Genomic DNA, 16943 nt, shown 5'->3' on the forward strand with positions numbered 1-16943 from the left:
AAAATGCTTTCAGATGGAAGGTTCAAACCAGAGGCAGAAAAAGTAAAAAGGGAAATGAGAACATATGTGAGCTTGGATTTAAAAAAACAACTAGTTGAGTTCCACTATAATCTAGATTGTAAAAATCTGGAAAGAGCATTACTCCCACTTTAACAAGAAAAGCTGGATAAACTGATAATTTTTCTTTAACCCACCGGGGTTAAAGAAGAGCTAAGGTCACAGGGAAACCAAGTAGCATGAAATCTAAGGAAAGATGGGCTCCTTCAAGGAGAGATGCATGTAAACATTGACTCACCTGTAGCAAAATAGGGGGAAGGGGAGAAGGTAGGTGCCATAGAAGCAGGTAAAAATGTTTAGCTAAAATTTTTTATGATTTGGTGAAGGCCAACTGTAGCTAAGATAGAGCCACAGACACAGGCTCATCTCCATAGACCTCCACTGGATGCTCACAAGAAAGATCGGGGGCAGAGCAGGAGAAAGCTTCCCTTGAGGTACAAGGTAGAGGAAATGAGAAATGTTGGAAATTGGGAAATGAACAAAACCCTGCTCTGACTCTTGGTTCTGTATAAAACAAAAGTCTTAAGCCTTCAGAAGAAAGGCAACGAATGCTCTTACCCACAGAGTACATGTGGAAAGCTAAAACCACAGCTGGGAGAAGGGTAAATGGAAAACACCTTCCACTCCTAGGAGCAGAGCAGGAAATCCCAAATAAGACCCCCAAAGACACACTGCAGAGTTTAGCCGCTATGGAGAGAAGGACAGGTTTACCGAGAAAAAACCCACTACTACGTTTCAGGGCCAGCCTGAGACTGCGGCAGGACGGGACAGCGGAGAATACCACCCCCCTCCCCCAATCAGACTGGCAGAGTAGCAGGTGAAAAAAAAACAGCATTCTGTCTCTAGGGGAGAGGCTAGAATGGGGAGAGAGACCACCTCTGAATTGCAAGCCCACAGAGAATGCCAAGAGTTGGGGGTGGAATAAGAATATTGAAAAAAGCAATGGTTTTATGTATGACTGGTGAATCAAGGTTGTTAATTATGTTTTTCGAACCTCCTATATCCTTACTATTTTTGTCTGCTTGATCTAACAGTTTAGGGAGATTCTGTTGAAATCTGCGCTAGGAGTGGATTTGACAACTTTTCCTTGAATTTCCACCATTTGTGGCATTTTGAGTTTTGATGTAATTTTAATAGGGTTGTTTCATAATTTTGGTGCAATAAAAAAGTTGTAATACTTCAGGGTCTGTGTTATGACCCTCACTCTTGAAATCGGTGAGTAGAGACAAATGTCCTTTTTAATCACTTTAATATCCCTAAATAACTTTCAAACATTATTATGAAGACTAACCAATAGGAGTACTAATGAGGGGCGTGTCTATATATTTTAATCCAGCAGAAAGATCAGGATGAACTCTAACAGGTGGTGCATTGGTTTCCTGTTGTTGCTGTAACACTTAGCAGCTTAAAACAATACGATTTTTTTTTTTTTTTTTTTATAGTTCGGGAGGTGAGAGGTCTGAAATGAGTCTCACTGGGCTAAGATCAAGGCTTCAGTGGGGCTCCGTTTCTTTCTGGAACCTCTCAGGGAGAATCCATTTTCTTCCCCTTTGCAGCTTCTAGAGGCTGTCTGCATTCTTTGGCTTATGATCCCTCCCTCCCCCCCCCATTTCCAAGCCAGCAATATCGGACCAAGTCTTTCTCACACTCCCACCTCTCTGGTTCTCCTTCTTCTGCTTACCTCTTCCACTAATAATGACTCTTGTAATTAGATTGGGCCCATGTGGATAATACAGTCTAATCGCCCCCTGTCAAGGTCAGCTGATAACCTTCCTTCCACCTGTAACCTTAATTCCCCTTTGCCATGTAATCTAAAATATTCACAGGTCCTGGAATTAGGTCATGGCTATCTTTGGGAGGCTATTATTCTGCCTATCAGAAGTGGCAAATGGAAGGAGCAGAGAAGGTGGACATCATGCTTAGACTGAACTAGAGAGATGGATAGTTAAGTTTAGGGAAGGTACATAAAATATAGCAATCTGCCTAAGTATGACATTGCTTTCAAATCTACTTCATGTTTTCTCTTAATATAAACTCATGCATACAGGTAATTATTATTTAATTAGTATTTACATGTTAAAATATATTTATTTTGGGAAAAAGTCAGTATTCGGTTTATTTTCAAATAATACTCTAAGCAATGTCCTCATCTACCTGGAGGGATTTTCACAAAAGTGTAATGTGGTACTGAGGATATATTACCCAATTTCTATCTTTTTAGTAATCTGCATAACCAACCTGGGGCTCAAACTCACGACCCTGAGATCAAGAGTTGCATGTTCTTCCAACTGAGCCAGCCAGTTTATTACCCAATTTCTAAAGACCATTGGTCCTTCACGTTCAAACCTCCTTAACAGTAAATGGCCAAAGGACCTAATGGTAGCTTCATTTCAGAGTAAAACTGGATTTTAACCCAATTTTATTTATTTATATGCTTGTTTATTTTTTGGACAACCATTTATACTTTCTTTTGAGCTCAGGGTATTCTTCAAAGTGGCTAAAACTATGATAATCAGACTACTGTGTAAAAGTGGGATGCCGTATTTCAAGGCACAGAAAGCATTTTTACAACTAAAACTAGGATATTTGGGGCTTTTTTTGGTGTTTTACTTTAGCAAGAATTTTTCCTTAATTGTTCATCTCATAAAGCAAATATGGTTAAACATCTACTCTGTATGAGAACTCATGTTAGTCATTGGGAAAAAGTCATCAATTCAATAATTATATATTTATTTTATTTTTTAAATTTATCTTAAGCGAGGTGGGGCTCATCTCATGACCCCGAGATCATGACCTGAACTGAAAGGAAGAGTTGGATGCTTAACCGACTGAGCCACCCAGGCGCCCCTCAATAATTATTTGAGTGCCTGCTTTGCACTAGAACTTTTTTAGGTTAAGTTCCTCAGAGACCTTACATTTAGTGTGAGAGACAATAAGTAATATATATATTTAATAAGTACAGTGAATAAAGAAAAAAGGGGAGTGGGGGACGGCAAAGACTTGAGCAGAGATATGAGTTGAGAAGCAAGCCACATGAATAATAATAATAAGGTTGAGCAAATTGTCTCGGAGGAACAGCTTAGACTCATAAGAAGCTGGAACATGCCTGGCATGTTCCAGCGAAAGCAAGGATGCCAGTATGACTGAAGGGGAGCGAGCTTAAAGAAGAGAAGCAGATGAGGTGAGTGAAGGTGTGAGATGGGGAGGGAGCAGGTTCTACAGGGTCTTGTACTTGGTGAGGGTCTGGTGGAATGAGAAATGAGAAGGATGAGTAGGGGGATGACAACTTTCAAAAAATTAGATTACTGCTATACCAAAATATTGAAGTTGTCCGTCTACATTTGGGTTTACTTCTAGTTTATTTGATGACATGGTTAAGTTCCAGGGCCATTATTTGAGATTTTCTTTCTGCGTGATAACTTCTTAATTTATATTTTACTAGCCCCAAATGCCAGTACATCACAATGTATATTAGACTTTCAAAATGGTATTGAAAAGCAATAATCTGAAAGCGCATTTTATCACCCAGTATTTTAGGGCTTAAAACATCTCTCCTTGTTTGGTAAACAAATCATTTAGTTAAAAACTGGAGAATAAGTAACTGAAGATCCTTTAGACCATGATTCGGGCCATGATGTGCACAATTAATCCTACGTACCAGGCACTAAGTATATAATCTTTTACTCCTAGCAATATCCTAGCTATTATTATCCTCATTTTATGATAAGGAAGTTGAAGTTCGAAATGAATGGTTCAACGACTTTACCGAGGTCTCTCCGTTCTTAAGTTTTAGGACCCCAAGTTCTCTTTTCCCTTTACTTCTGTATCTTTTTATTTACAGAATCTTCCAGTGTCTGGTTTCTCGAATAAATACACGTGAAGGTCTTATGCTAAGGATAGCATTACTGTTATTCCCGGCGCCCTCACCAACACCTTCACCTTAGATCTTCCTCCCTTTAGGAGGGAGAGGCATTTCCAGATCCGGTTTCAGGGTTGCACGAACACTAGTAATCCAAGTTGTTTGTTCAACCCCATTACACTCTTTCTTTGCACCAGAGACCCCCTAACTGCCACACTCTCCTAGGGGAAAAAACCCCATCTTTAGACGACTGATTAGCTCAGTCCGCCTTACAGTCCCTGTAAGGAGAGGGGCCTAGCAGCTGCACGCCTGCCTTCTTTTCCTCGATGGCGCTCCACGGCGAAAGCTCCTGGGAGTCAAAGTTTCTGTAGGAAAGACAATCAAAGCCACGGGCTCGCGGGTCATCAGAAACCCGAAGGGTCCCCTTAGCTCGTGCCAGCCATTTTCCTGTTCGCGCATCCCCGCTTGGTCGCCCGGCCTTTCGCCTCCCGGATTGGCGAAAAGCGGAACCCGAGATGTCCAATCACCAACAGCACCGTCAGCCGAACCCCTCCTCGAAGGGGAAAACAGAGCCCGCCTCCTCGGACCTTGGAAGATAAGGGCGGGGCGACGCTCTGCGTGCGCGCTGCCGTTACGCCGACGCACGGGCCGGCCGGGCCCGCCCACGCCCTCGCGAGTCTGGTTTCCGGCGGGAGCGCGGATCGAGGGGCGGAGGTAGCGCTGCGGCTCGGGTTGTGGAGGTGGCAGAGGCTCCGTTGCCCACTGGTACCCGCCGGAATGCCTCACTTGGAAAACATGGTGCTTTGTCGCGAGTCCCAAGTGTCCATCTTGCAGTCCCTGTTTGGAGAGGTATTGTGGTCAAACTATCTTTTCTCTTCCAAATCCTGGAGGCAAACATTTCCGTGGTCTTGCGACGTGTCCTCGATTTTCTGTCTTCGTGTTTGGATTGAGGGGCAATACTCCATTTTTTCTTCATTGAGAAAAGGGTTGTTGTAGGTCTACCCCACTCCTCCACCCAAAGTAAGTGTTGGTTAGTCCCTTTTAAAGGAGAACGGCACAGGCGGGAGCGGCCGGCACCACAGGACGTTGGCCCAGGACGGGTTCTTTTTACACACGCCACGCTTTTGAGATGGTGTTAACCCAAAGTAGCCACTGGAAGTTGCTTAGTATCTTATCCCAGCTGAAAAAGATTTTACACAAGTGTGATCGCAGTGTTATTTTTTTCCAGTGTCAGTTCGCACGTTTTATTGAGGTAATAGGGGTAAATCAAGCGTGGATGTAGGTGGTGGTTTCAAGACTAGTGAGGGCCAGAGCAGACTTCAGGTTTAAAACTTCAGGGGCTTTTGCAGAATTGCAGAAGCCGTGAAGAGATCTTGTCTAGAATTCTTGACCAGCGGTTCAGGTGATGCCTGAGAGAAGAGGTTAAGTGTCTTTAAATGAACACAGCTAGGGACTCCTTTTCATAGGCAGGAGGTAGCATTCACCAGTTCACAACTTCGTCTATTTTTGTGTTCTGGCGGCCTTTGGTGAGCCTTTTGCTTCAGCCTCATTAATTAGGCATGGAGTCAAGTCAGTCAGACTTGGGTCTTATCTGTGAGGAGAGTAAATGAGAGTTTAGGGTCAATACTCATTATCGCTCCTTCCCACCCATCTTCTGGTTTGCTTTCCTAAGTACTTTTTAAGTACTTGCATCCAACTTAAAATGTTGGATGGCAGTCTGAGTCTGTGGAGTATTAATGGAAAAGGACCACCTTCTAAAGGTGCACTGTAGGTAGGAAAGTAAGAGGTCAATGACTGCATCCTCATTATTCTAGTTATAATGCTTTCAGTTACAGTTATCCATATCATCACTGAAGTGTTTTCTCCGTTTTGCTCTTTGCATTCCTTCTTTGGAGATAATATAACACCAGATCACTCCCAACTAGAGCCATCCTCCAGAAAAAAGAATATTGGCAAATAGAGGTGACTAGTATTGGTTTAGTGTTGATCACAGGAAGGGTTTCGACCTTTGCTCTTACTGCAGATCACGTTTAGCAATATTAATACCAATTTTCTCCAAGGTGCTGTGCATGTAGGAGATGCAAAAACTGTGGAGAAAAAAAAAACTGGTTCATATTTCTAAGCAGATTCATTTATTTGCTCAACAAATATTTACTGAGCACATTCTCTATGTTAGGCACTGTGCCAGATCCTGGCTAATTACATTTTGTTAAGGAGATTTATGAGGGTGAAAGGTTAAGTAACAGTGCAAGAGTTCAATACAATTCTAGGTAACAATAGAAAAGATGTCATAGGGTGGAATATTACTAAGCAGCTAATAGTGTATGCAGACCGATGTGGCAGGATTCCAGAAGAGGAGTGTTTCAGTGTAGCTTGGAAAAATTTCCTGAAGGATGTCTTGACCTTCTCTTTAAAGGTGAACTGTAGTATTTGAATAGCAAAGAGGCTCAGCAAGCAGGCGTTTAATTCTTGGGATAGCATTTTTGAGCCAGTTAATTTACAAGATTGTTAGGTATAAACTTAAAAAAAGGATTCACATACTAAATCATCCATCTTAAGTCTATTTTAGGGCTGCTTTGGCATATCCTATTAGAAAGTTTTCTCCTGTATAAATCTGAGTCCCTGATTTGTCTTGCAAAAGGAAATGTGTAACTTGGTGGCTATAATGTAATAAATGTTTAATAAATAATAATGATAATAAACACAAATATAGTGAATTTATAAATAAATAATAAAAATAAATAAATTACTATTATTGCAGTAGTAGATGATCATAGAGACTCTACTTTCTTGTGGAAATTGCATCATCCAATATTCTTGTAATTATTTTTTAAAACAAGTGCATTCCACTAGACTATGAACTCTTCCAGAGAAGATTTTGTCTTTAACAGCTATTTGTACTCTTTAATGCATCATCGTTTTCAGCATTTGTTAGGTGGTTAATAGATGAATGAAACATATTTGTAGTATTAATGAGTCCAATAGAGGGGTCTTCGACAGTCTTTTCACTAGGCAGCTGACTCTTAACATCTAGCAAGAGGTTCTTGGGAATATGTGTTTTGAAATATATGATATATAGATTTTATTGTTTTATTTGATGAAATGTGTACATTTAGGCCAGGGTAAATATAGTATGCATAATTTAAAAGTATTCTGTTAAGTTTTCCTAAGAACAGAGGACTCTTGAAATTCCTTCCAACTCTGTGATTACATAGGCTTTGTTTAAAATGTATAGTGAAATTGTAGTCTGTGGGATTAGATTCTTTAAAGAGTTAAGATAAAAATGGAGTATGGTCAAAGTTATCCTTGAAAAATCTCAAATCTATATATTTGAAAATACAAGAGTTCATGCATATAAACCTGCACAGTAATAAAAAGCATAAATACATATATACTATACATAGCATATATATCATATTGTATATGTAGTATATACTAAATATGCCAAATGCAGTTTTTCGGAAATTTTAATTTAACAGAGAAAGTGCTTAGAATTGAATTCAGGTAAGTTCAAAGTGTAATCATGGATCCGGTGTATGGTCACTGTTGAAATAACTTGGATTGAATTAAATTTTACTTTGCCATGTAAAACTTTCTCATGTTGGTAATTATTTTCTGTTTTGTACGTGCAGAGTAATACTTGCCTTTTCTCTCTTAGAGGCATCATTTCAGCTTTCCATCAATTTTTATTTATGGACACACTGCCAGTGGAAAGACCTACGTAACACAAACTTTGTTGAAAACTTTAGAGGTAAGAATAACTGTTAATTGATTTTTTTTTTTTTTTTTCTCATAGACTCCTAGAAATGGAATCTGGGGGATTATTTAGTATAGTTTACCTTTCTCTGAAGGAATATCTTCTATATGAAACATTTCTCACCAATTTTTGTTTGAGATATTGTGGACTGTGATAAAAAAGGCCAGCAAATGTTAGTGAAACTGTGACTTAAGAGATACAAGGTAGCCTTAGTTACATCGTTACTCTGAAAGAGAAAGAAAAGCTTCCGTTCCTCGGTGAGATTTGTGGAATGTCACTAAAAATAGTTATAGGTTCCATTATTTGTGCTAGATGCCAAAAGTTATCTTCCTAGAATGAGCAGTACTGCTTTTGTGATTTCTTTTGGAGAACAGACTATATTTGTAAGCACGTCTTTGTGTCCTTGTTACTTCTGGAATTAACCTCCATTTTGATCTTTATTTTACTATTTTTTTAAATCACAATAGATGTTTATTTAGAGTAACACAGTTGCAGCTCGATAGTTCTGAATTGTACATTTCAGGTTTATTCAATTTCCTAAAAATATTTGAGGGCAGCTGCAACCACAGATTTCAACTCCATCATTATTTCTTTGCCCATTCCTCTCTCTCTTTTTTTTCCGAATAACTTCTTTCAGATATGGTTGAAGGTAGAATTTATCCTCCTCATATTTTGTCCACTGCTCTTTAGGCAAGATCTGATGCCTCATGGTCAGGTCCAGTGCTCTCTTAATGCGAAACATCCTGTCGTTATAAAGGTTCTCAGGAAGACTTCTTATGGCCTCTTTCATGTCATCATTCTCATATGCTGTATCATCTCTCATTAACCCCAGTTTATTGAACCCTGCAGCATTGTAGTACCATTTTCGAATACCCTCCAGCCACTGGCTTAATGCTGCAACAGCAGGCCTGCTCGCCATTTTGACCCGAGGCTGCAGCGTTGCCTGCTGGGTCCATTTTGATCTTTAAATGAAGAGCTAGCTTAATCCTCATAGGAGGATTACTATGGTTTCAAACTCTTAAAATTCTTTTCGATCGAGGTTTGTTTATCGTTGGAATATTATCTTAAAATTATTAGTATGAAATTCCTAAGAATTTTAACATGTACTTGGGTTTCTTTATACAAATTCTTTAAAGTACAGGTTTGCTCTGATTCTCTGTAGGAAACAAATGGCAGACTCAAATAATTGAAGTGAGTACCTTCATTGGTACTGTTGCACAAAGGTCGAAGAAATGTTAAGGGAACTAATAAGGGATGATAAAGCACTGAAAGCTTTTCTTCCTCCTAGACCTGAATGGACCATAGGAAGTAGCTGTTACCAGATCACTGTAAGAGCTGTAGCCTTAAATGGGAGGGCTGCCCAGCTGGAGCTGTGGCTTTTGGTAGAAGAATGTAGCCATGGTGGAACTATGGGCCACTGAGGGATAAGGGGTAAGTTAAGGGAATATTCATTTTGTTTCTTCTTACTGCTCTCCTTCAGGTTCCTGGTTCTTGTTGACTGAAACCAACCAGAGCCAGAAAATAAGAGAGTCTGGGTAATGCAGGCGGTAGTGGTCAGCCTCCTGGGGTACAGAGGAGGTTGGGGGATGGGGGAGATGCAGAGTAGAAGGTCACCTGCTGAATATCCATCAGAGCCGTTACTATATATGTGGGTTTTCTTTTCTGTTGACACGTTTTTCAAATTTTTGTTTTCAGCTCCCACATGTCTTTGTGAATTGTGTTGAATGCTTTACCTCGAGGCTGCTTTTGGAACAAATTTTAAACAAATTGAATCATCTTAGTTCTTCAGAGGGTGGATGCTCTACTCAAATAACCTGTGAAACACTTAATGACTTTGTTCGCTTGTTTAAACAAGTAACCAAAGCTGAAAGTCTCAAGGATCAGACTGTATATATTGTGAGTAATTTAATTTCATTATACCATCTATTTGAAAACTGCTTGTTGGTCAATTTCTGTAAATTTTTTCTAGTCTCATTATTTGTATTGCACCGTGCAAAGGTGCTTTTGGGATACAGAAATGTTTTAGATGTATTTCTTATCCAAAGGGAACTTCAGTTTAATGGAAGAGTTATGACACATACTACATGTGACTATGTGCAGAGTGTGATAAGTGGTAACCATGAGATGCAAAGTACAGACTTAAGCATATGTGGTACAGCTTCATGAGGTGATAACATTTGAGATAGGCTTAAAAGGATGATTAAAGGATTATAGGAAGAAACTGAAGAAGAGGAATTTCGGATGGTAGGAATTATGTAAGGAGAATCATGCAGATGCAGTGGAGGCCAGGGAATGCCAATAGTCCAGTTTTGGTGGGTAACAGTGTATGAGGGGAGAAAAAAGCTAGGAAGGTAGGTGAGGCAGATCATGGAGTATCTTGAAAACTCTACTAAAGTGCATATAGGCAGTGAGGCGGTAGTGAAGATTTTAGAGCAACAAATCCGTTTTAGGAAGATTATTCTGCAAGGCATGTTAAATAGTTAGGGGGTGGTGGTGACAGACTGAAGTCTAAAAGATGGTTTTCAGGCTCTTATCACTGTTTAAATTAGAGGAAATTTGGGCCAGGACTAGCCTTGGGGAAGATGCAGAGAGGAATAAATGGAAGAGACCTCAAAGGTCAAATTTTTCAATTGTGTGTGGAGTAGGTTTGTGGGGAAAGATGAATCATTTGATTTTGGCGTGGCTGAGTCTGAATTGTAGTTGTTAAATCAATGTGAAAGTGTTTAGCAGACAACTGAAAATGTGTAGTGTGTTTTATTTTAGTGGATTTTTTTATAATACTTTAGCCCTTTTTAAAATTATTATCTCTGGAATTAGAATTAAATTTTAATATAATGCCTTATTATAACAACTAAGTTATAAACTTAGTTATAAGGGACCAAATCTTACACATTCTTGCATCTCCTGAAATTTATAAAACAGTTCCTTCCACATTTTAGTTTCATTCATTTATTTATTCAGCAAATAACTCTTGGGCACTTCCTGTATGCCAGGGACTATTTTAGATACTGGAGATAGAACACAGAACAAAATAGAGTCTCTGCCCTCTTGCAGTTTATAGTGTAGTTGAGGAAGATAGATAAAAAGCAAGTTAGTATGCAGGATGTCAGATATAATATGTTAATAGAGTAAGGGAGAATCACTTGGGTAGGGGGAGAGTAGTTACTTTTCTAAATAGAGAAGACAGAGAAGATCTCACTGAGATGATGACTGGGCTGAGATCTGAGGAGCAGGGAAGGAAGTGAGGAGCAAGCTTTGAAGATATGTGAAAAAAGAGTATTCCAGGTAAAGAGATTTACATAAGGCTACAAAGAAGACTGGAACATGCTTTGTGTATTCAAAGAATACCAAGGAGGCCATTGTGGCTGGAATAGTTTAAGTAGGGGGCAGAGTAGTAATGTTGTGAATCAAATGAAGGGTACAAGGATAGAAGCACGAAGACTAGGGTTATGGGTTGAATTGTTTCCTCCAAGAATTCATATGTTGAAGTACTAACCCCTAGTACCTCAGAATGTCCTTATTTGGAAATGGGGTCATTGCAGTTCTAATTAATTAAGCTGAAGTTATACTAGAGTAGTTTGGACCCCTAATTTAATATGACTGGTGTCCTTATATAAAGAGGAAATTTGGAGATAGACATGAAAAATCAGGGAGGATGCCACGTAAAGATTGGGGTTATGTTGCCACAAGCCAAGAGACTACTAGAAACCAGGAGAGACCTGGAACAGACCTTTCTCTAGAACCTTTAGAGGAAGCATGGCCCTGCCAGCACCTTGATCTTGGACTTCTGGCTTCTGGAACTGTGAGATAATAAATTTCTGTAGTTTAAGTCACCCTGTTTATGGTACTTTTTATGGCAGCGGTAGGAAACTAATACAACTGGTTATGAGGCATTTTTAATAATTTAGGCAAAACATCATGTTGGCTTAGGCCAGGGTGGTAGCAGTAGATGTGGTAAGAAGTGGTCTCAATATATTTTGACAGAATTTCTGGTAGGTTGACTATAGGGGAGGAGAGAAAGAACAAAGTTAAGGGTGACTCAGAAGTTTTTGTGGACTTGAAAGGATGGAGTTGTCATTATCTTAGTGGAGAAGACTACAGCGCAGGGGGGGCGTCTTATTGGGTAGGGAAGGAATCATCAGGAGTTTGGTTTGGGACATGTTAAATCCAATCCAAATACAGATGTTCAGTTGGCCCTTGGAGACTGGAGTCTTAGGTCAAGAGAGGCCCATTGTGGAGATACGATTTTGGAGTTGTGAGTACAGAGGTAGTAGTTCTTAAAGCTGTGAGACCATTAGGTCACCAGCAGAGTGAGTGAGTTAGAAGAGAGGGGAGTCCAAGTGCCCGAGTCTTGTGGCAATCTCTTGGTTATGGAATGAGGAGATGAGGAAGAACAAATGAGGACAGAGAAGAAATCAGGGATGTATAAAGAAAATTTGGGTAAATGCAGTGTCCTGGAAGTCTTGCTACACTGCCCCTTTCCTGGTCCTTTGACTAGGGAGAGCAGGGTTTCTTGGCGCTTTTTTGGTTTATGCTCATTAGTCTTTCTGTGTTGCTGGTTTCTTCAGCTCCACGTATGTGCTGTGTGAGGCAAAAAGACAACTCAGGCAATACACCCTCAATACAGTGAGTTGTCATTCCTCTGCTCTTAAGGTCCCTAGCTGGTCTGTCTTCTCTCTACCTTTCAGAGCCCTGTTTGTTTTAGATGTAATATTCAAGATTCTTAGTTTTACTTAGCAGAAGGAATAGGAAAAAATACATCTACTCCCATCTTCTCAGAGTTAGAAGTCGAAGTTCTTTTAAAATGCAGGTGCATAGTGAAGAATACAGGTACTATTAGTACAGTTCTGCACCATTACCTTGATTTATGCCAAGGCAACTCTAGTTTAAACCGCTATTACTTGCACCATCAGTGTAAATGTCAATATTGTGAAAAGGGCTAAATGTTTCAGTATTACGGTGAAAATAGTTTTGACTTTTCCAGCCTTTTGAAAGGATATCAGAGACACCCTTCCCACCCCCAGGGGGCCACAAACCGTACCTCAAAAACCAGTGTTCTAAGAAAGTTGGTCTTTCAGTGAGATAAGGTAGGAAATAAGATCACTGGTGGGGAGGAATTTAAGGAATTAAGAGGCCATATCAGAAGGGGGGCATTAATGTGGGTTTTGAAATATCCAAAAAATATAGGAGTTATAATAGGGAAGTGGTAGTAAGAAATGGTAATATTTAAAGAATGAAGAGGAATGACCTCAGTATATGTGGATGACAACAAGGAGAGTTTCAAAGCTGAATGTCTTTAGGTAGGACGGAAAATCAATATTCTATAAACAGCCTTGACGAGTAAGTAGGGCTCTACTCATTTTTCAGATCCATTGGATAGAAGTAGATATTCTGTAAGTACTTGTTAGTTGGCTAAACATTAAGTGTGAGAAAGTTTGCAGGTGTTTAGTGTGGAACATTTTTTAGAGTACATCTGTAGACAGTTCAGCTATTTAATAAATGAATTGGTAAGCTTCAGTACTTAGGAAATACAGAAAGGTAGCTGAGAATGTTTTCTAGGCAGTAAACCAATTTGCAGATCAGGAGTCTATTAGAATGCCTTTGTGATTTATTAAGATAAATGTTTGGATCTGAATTAAAATTTTTACTTCTCTGAATCTTATCTGATCATTGCTTTTGAAGAAGCATCATTTATTAGAATATCATAAAATCATTAATTATAGTGGATTAACTAAATTAGAAGAATGAACTATTAATTTATTGCTTCAGCTTTGTGTGTTGCATTAAAATGGGCATAAAGATGGGCCAGTTATTTGAATTAATCTGTGTCCTGGATTAGTGAGTTATTTAAATGGAGATTGATGGGGAAATTGCATAATTGCTTAGTGGAGAAAATAATTTATATCTTTTTAGCAGTAAATAATTTTAACTTTATTTTGTCTAATTAGGAATGAAATACCTTAAGTTGATTACTCTCATAGATTGTTTCAAGCTGTCTACTAATTAATAAAACGTATAAAACAATTTGGACTACTTAAGGAAATAATATTCTTTGCATTTTAATTTTATTCCCAATTTAAATGATTATAGTTTCCAATAAGATTTATTAATAAAGTGTAAATGTTAAAAAGAAAAAAAAACAACCCAGCTTTTTAAATTTCAGTTCTGAGAAGAAAATGTACAAGAGGAATCTAGAACATTTTGCCATAATAGAAAGCTAGGAAACTATCAACTACAACTACGGTCATTTCAAAAAGACACAGAAGCTCATGTATTGAAAGAATTAATACTGTTAAAATGTCCATAGTACCCAAAGCCATCTATAAATTCAGTGCAATCCCTATCAAAATTCCAATGACATTTTTCACAGAAATAGAGAAAACGGTCCTAAATTTGTATGGACTCACAAAAGATGGAATAGCTAAAGCAATGCTGAGAAAGAAGAAAAAAGCCTGAGGCATTGTACTTCCTGATTTCAAACTATACTACAAAGCTATAGTAAAACAGTATGGTACTGGCATAAAAATAGATACATAGACCAATAGAACTGAATTGAGAGCACAGAAATAAATCTTCCCATATACATATGGTCCACTAATATTTGGTAAGGAAGCCAAGAATGCTCCGTGGGGAAAGGATAGTGTCTTCAGTAAATGGTAATGGGAAAACTGGATAGCCACATGCAGAAGACTAAGTTAGACCCTTATTTTACACCATTCACAAAAATTAACTTGAAGTGGATTAAAGACTTAAGTATAAAAAGTGAAATCATAAAACTCCTAGAAAAAAAGCATAGGGAAAATGTTTCTTGACTTTAGTTTCGGCAACAGTTTTTTATTATTTATTTATTTTAAAGATTTATTTGAGAGAGAGTGCCCATGCATGGAAGGGGAGGGGCAGAGAGGGAGAATCTCAAGCAGACTCCCCACTTGCATGGAGCCCAACGTGGGGCTTCAATCTCTTGACCCTGAGATCATGACCTGAGCCTAAATCAAGAGTCAGACACTTAACTGCCTGAGATACCCAGGCACCCTAGCAACAGTTCTTTAAATACAACACCAAAAGCACAAGCAACAAAAACAGAAATTAATAAGTGGGACTACATTGAACTGAAAAACTTCTGCATGGCAAAAGAAACATTCACCATAATGAAAAGGCAACCTATAGAATGGGAGAAAATGTTTGCAGTCATCTACTGAACAAGGGGTTAATATCCAAAATACATAAAGAACTCATGCAACTCAATAGCAAAAAAAAAAATCTGGTTAGGAAATGGGCAGAGGACCTGAATAGACAGTTTTTCAAAGAACATTCAAATGGCCAGGTACATGAAAAGGTGCTCAACATCACTAATCATCAAGGAAGTGCAAACCAAAACCATGAGATACCACCTCACACCTGTTAGAATGACTATCATCCAAAAGACAAGTATTGGCAAGGTTGTGGAGAAAAGGGAACCCTTGTGCATTGTTCTTGGGATAGTAAATTGGTATAGCCACTAGGGAAAAAACAGTATGGAGTTTCCTTAAAACATTAAAAATAGAAATACCATATGATTCAGCAGTCCCACTTCTGGAATATATACAAAGGAGATGAAATTGGGATGTCAAAGAGATAGCCGCACTCCCATGTTCATTGCAGTTTTATTCATAAGAGCTGAGACTATGTGTTTATATGTACAGTGGAATATTATTCAGCCGTGAGAAGGAGATCCTGCCATTTGTGACAACATAGATGGACCTTGAGGGCATTATGCTAAGTGAAAGAAGTCAGGCAGAGACTCTTAATTATATGTGGAATATAAAAAGCCAAACTCATAGAAACAAAGGAAAATGGTTGGTTACTAGAGGCTGTGGGATAAAGGAAATAGAGAGATGTTGGTCAGAGTACAAGCTTCTAATTATAAGATGAATAAGCTCTAGGGAATCTGTTGTACAGCATGGTGATTATAGTTACGCTATACTGTGTTACATATACTTGAATGTTGCTAAGAGTAGATCTTAAATGTTCTCACCACAAAAAAGAAATGATAATTATGTGAGGTGATGGAGGTGTTAGCCAAAGCTTTCATGGAAATAATTTTAAGTATATAGGTGTATCAAATAAACAGTTGTATGCCTTAAACTTATGCAGTGTTATATGTTAGTTACATCTCAAAGCTGGGGGTACAAAAAGGACCTAGAAGCTAGTTTGGAGGGGCTTCCACTGGCCAAACATGGTACAATTGGGCCATCAAAAAGAATAATCAGTAGATGGAAGTACATTAGATGTGTTAAAATCCATGAACTTATAATGATAGTAAACAAATAAATAAAAAACACAAAACCTCAGCTCATTGGTTACCATGGGAGTTTCATTTACTGGGGCACAGCCGTAGGCTGAATAATGGCCCCTGAGGGTATCAGATCTGAATCCCTGGAACCTGTAAATGATCCTCCATTTGGAAAGAGGGCCTCTGCAAATGTGATTAAGTTAAGGGTCTAGAAATAGGGAGATTTACCAGGTTTATCTGGGTGGTCACAAAATGCAATCACAAATGTTTGTGTAGGAGAGAGGCAAAGGGAGGATTTGACTAAACCACACAGACAGGAGGCCAAGTGATAGAAGCCGAGGCAAGCCGAGTAAGAGAAACTTGAAGATGCTGGCCTTGAATTATGCTGTGTTGCAGCCACAAGCCAAAGAATACTGGCATCCACCAGAAGCTAAAAGAGGCAGAGAATGGATTCTACCTTAGAGCTGCTGGAGGGCATGTGGCCCTGCAGACACCTTGATTTTGGCTCTGTGAAACTGATTTCAGACTTACGATTTCCAGAACTGTGAAGGAATCAATTTTAGTCTGTTTTAAGCTACCAAGTTTGTGTGGTAACAGTTACAGCAAGCACAGAAAACTAATAGAGGCACAAACTTATTCTGAAAATTAGTAGATAAAAGGAAAGAATCAAGCATTTATCCCTTCTGTCCTGTGTGAACTTTATTTCTTAGTAACTAAATAGCAGATGAGGCGAAGTTCTTTCTAGAAAAATGTCCTGCAACAAATGCAGGAAGAATCATAGAAAATTAAGTTTTGCAATACCTAAGAAAGTTTTGGATATAGGTAATGATCGTCAGTTGATGCAGAAATCATTTGGTGAAAGGCCGCTGGGGAACTTTATAATAGATCGATCAGGCTGACAGTACCTGAACCTGTCAGTCAGTCTTAATGTCACAGAGAGGCAGCCAGGTATTGTGTTCCGGCTGATGTGATTCAATAAGAAATACAGAGCACTGTTT

At 38.9% G+C, this 16943-nt stretch overlaps 1 protein-coding gene and 1 pseudogene across 3 annotated transcripts in view; one reads left to right on the forward strand and one right to left on the reverse strand.

The window, feature by feature from the left end:
* Positions 1–4584: 4584 nt before the first annotated feature.
* The window catches only part of ORC5 (origin recognition complex subunit 5), an 89970-nt gene continuing 77611 nt past the window's right edge, over positions 4585–16943 (forward strand). For 2 of the 3 annotated variants that reach the window (XM_027574955.2, XM_027574956.2), the window contains exons 1-3: positions 4585–4765; positions 7575–7667; positions 9369–9569. In XM_027574955.2, the coding sequence (XP_027430756.1) occupies positions 4694–4765; positions 7575–7667; positions 9369–9569 (366 nt within the window). In that variant the 5' untranslated portion in view covers positions 4585–4693. The remainder of the gene's footprint in view (positions 4766–7574; positions 7668–9368; positions 9570–16943) is intronic. The other variant, XM_027574953.2, reaches the window with a different exon arrangement.
* Positions 8258–8592, reverse strand: LOC113911963 (annotated as a pseudogene).

Source organism: Zalophus californianus, chromosome 12 (genome assembly GCF_009762305.2).
Source record: "Zalophus californianus isolate mZalCal1 chromosome 12, mZalCal1.pri.v2, whole genome shotgun sequence".
Classification (NCBI taxonomy): Eukaryota; Metazoa; Chordata; class Mammalia; order Carnivora; family Otariidae; genus Zalophus; species Zalophus californianus.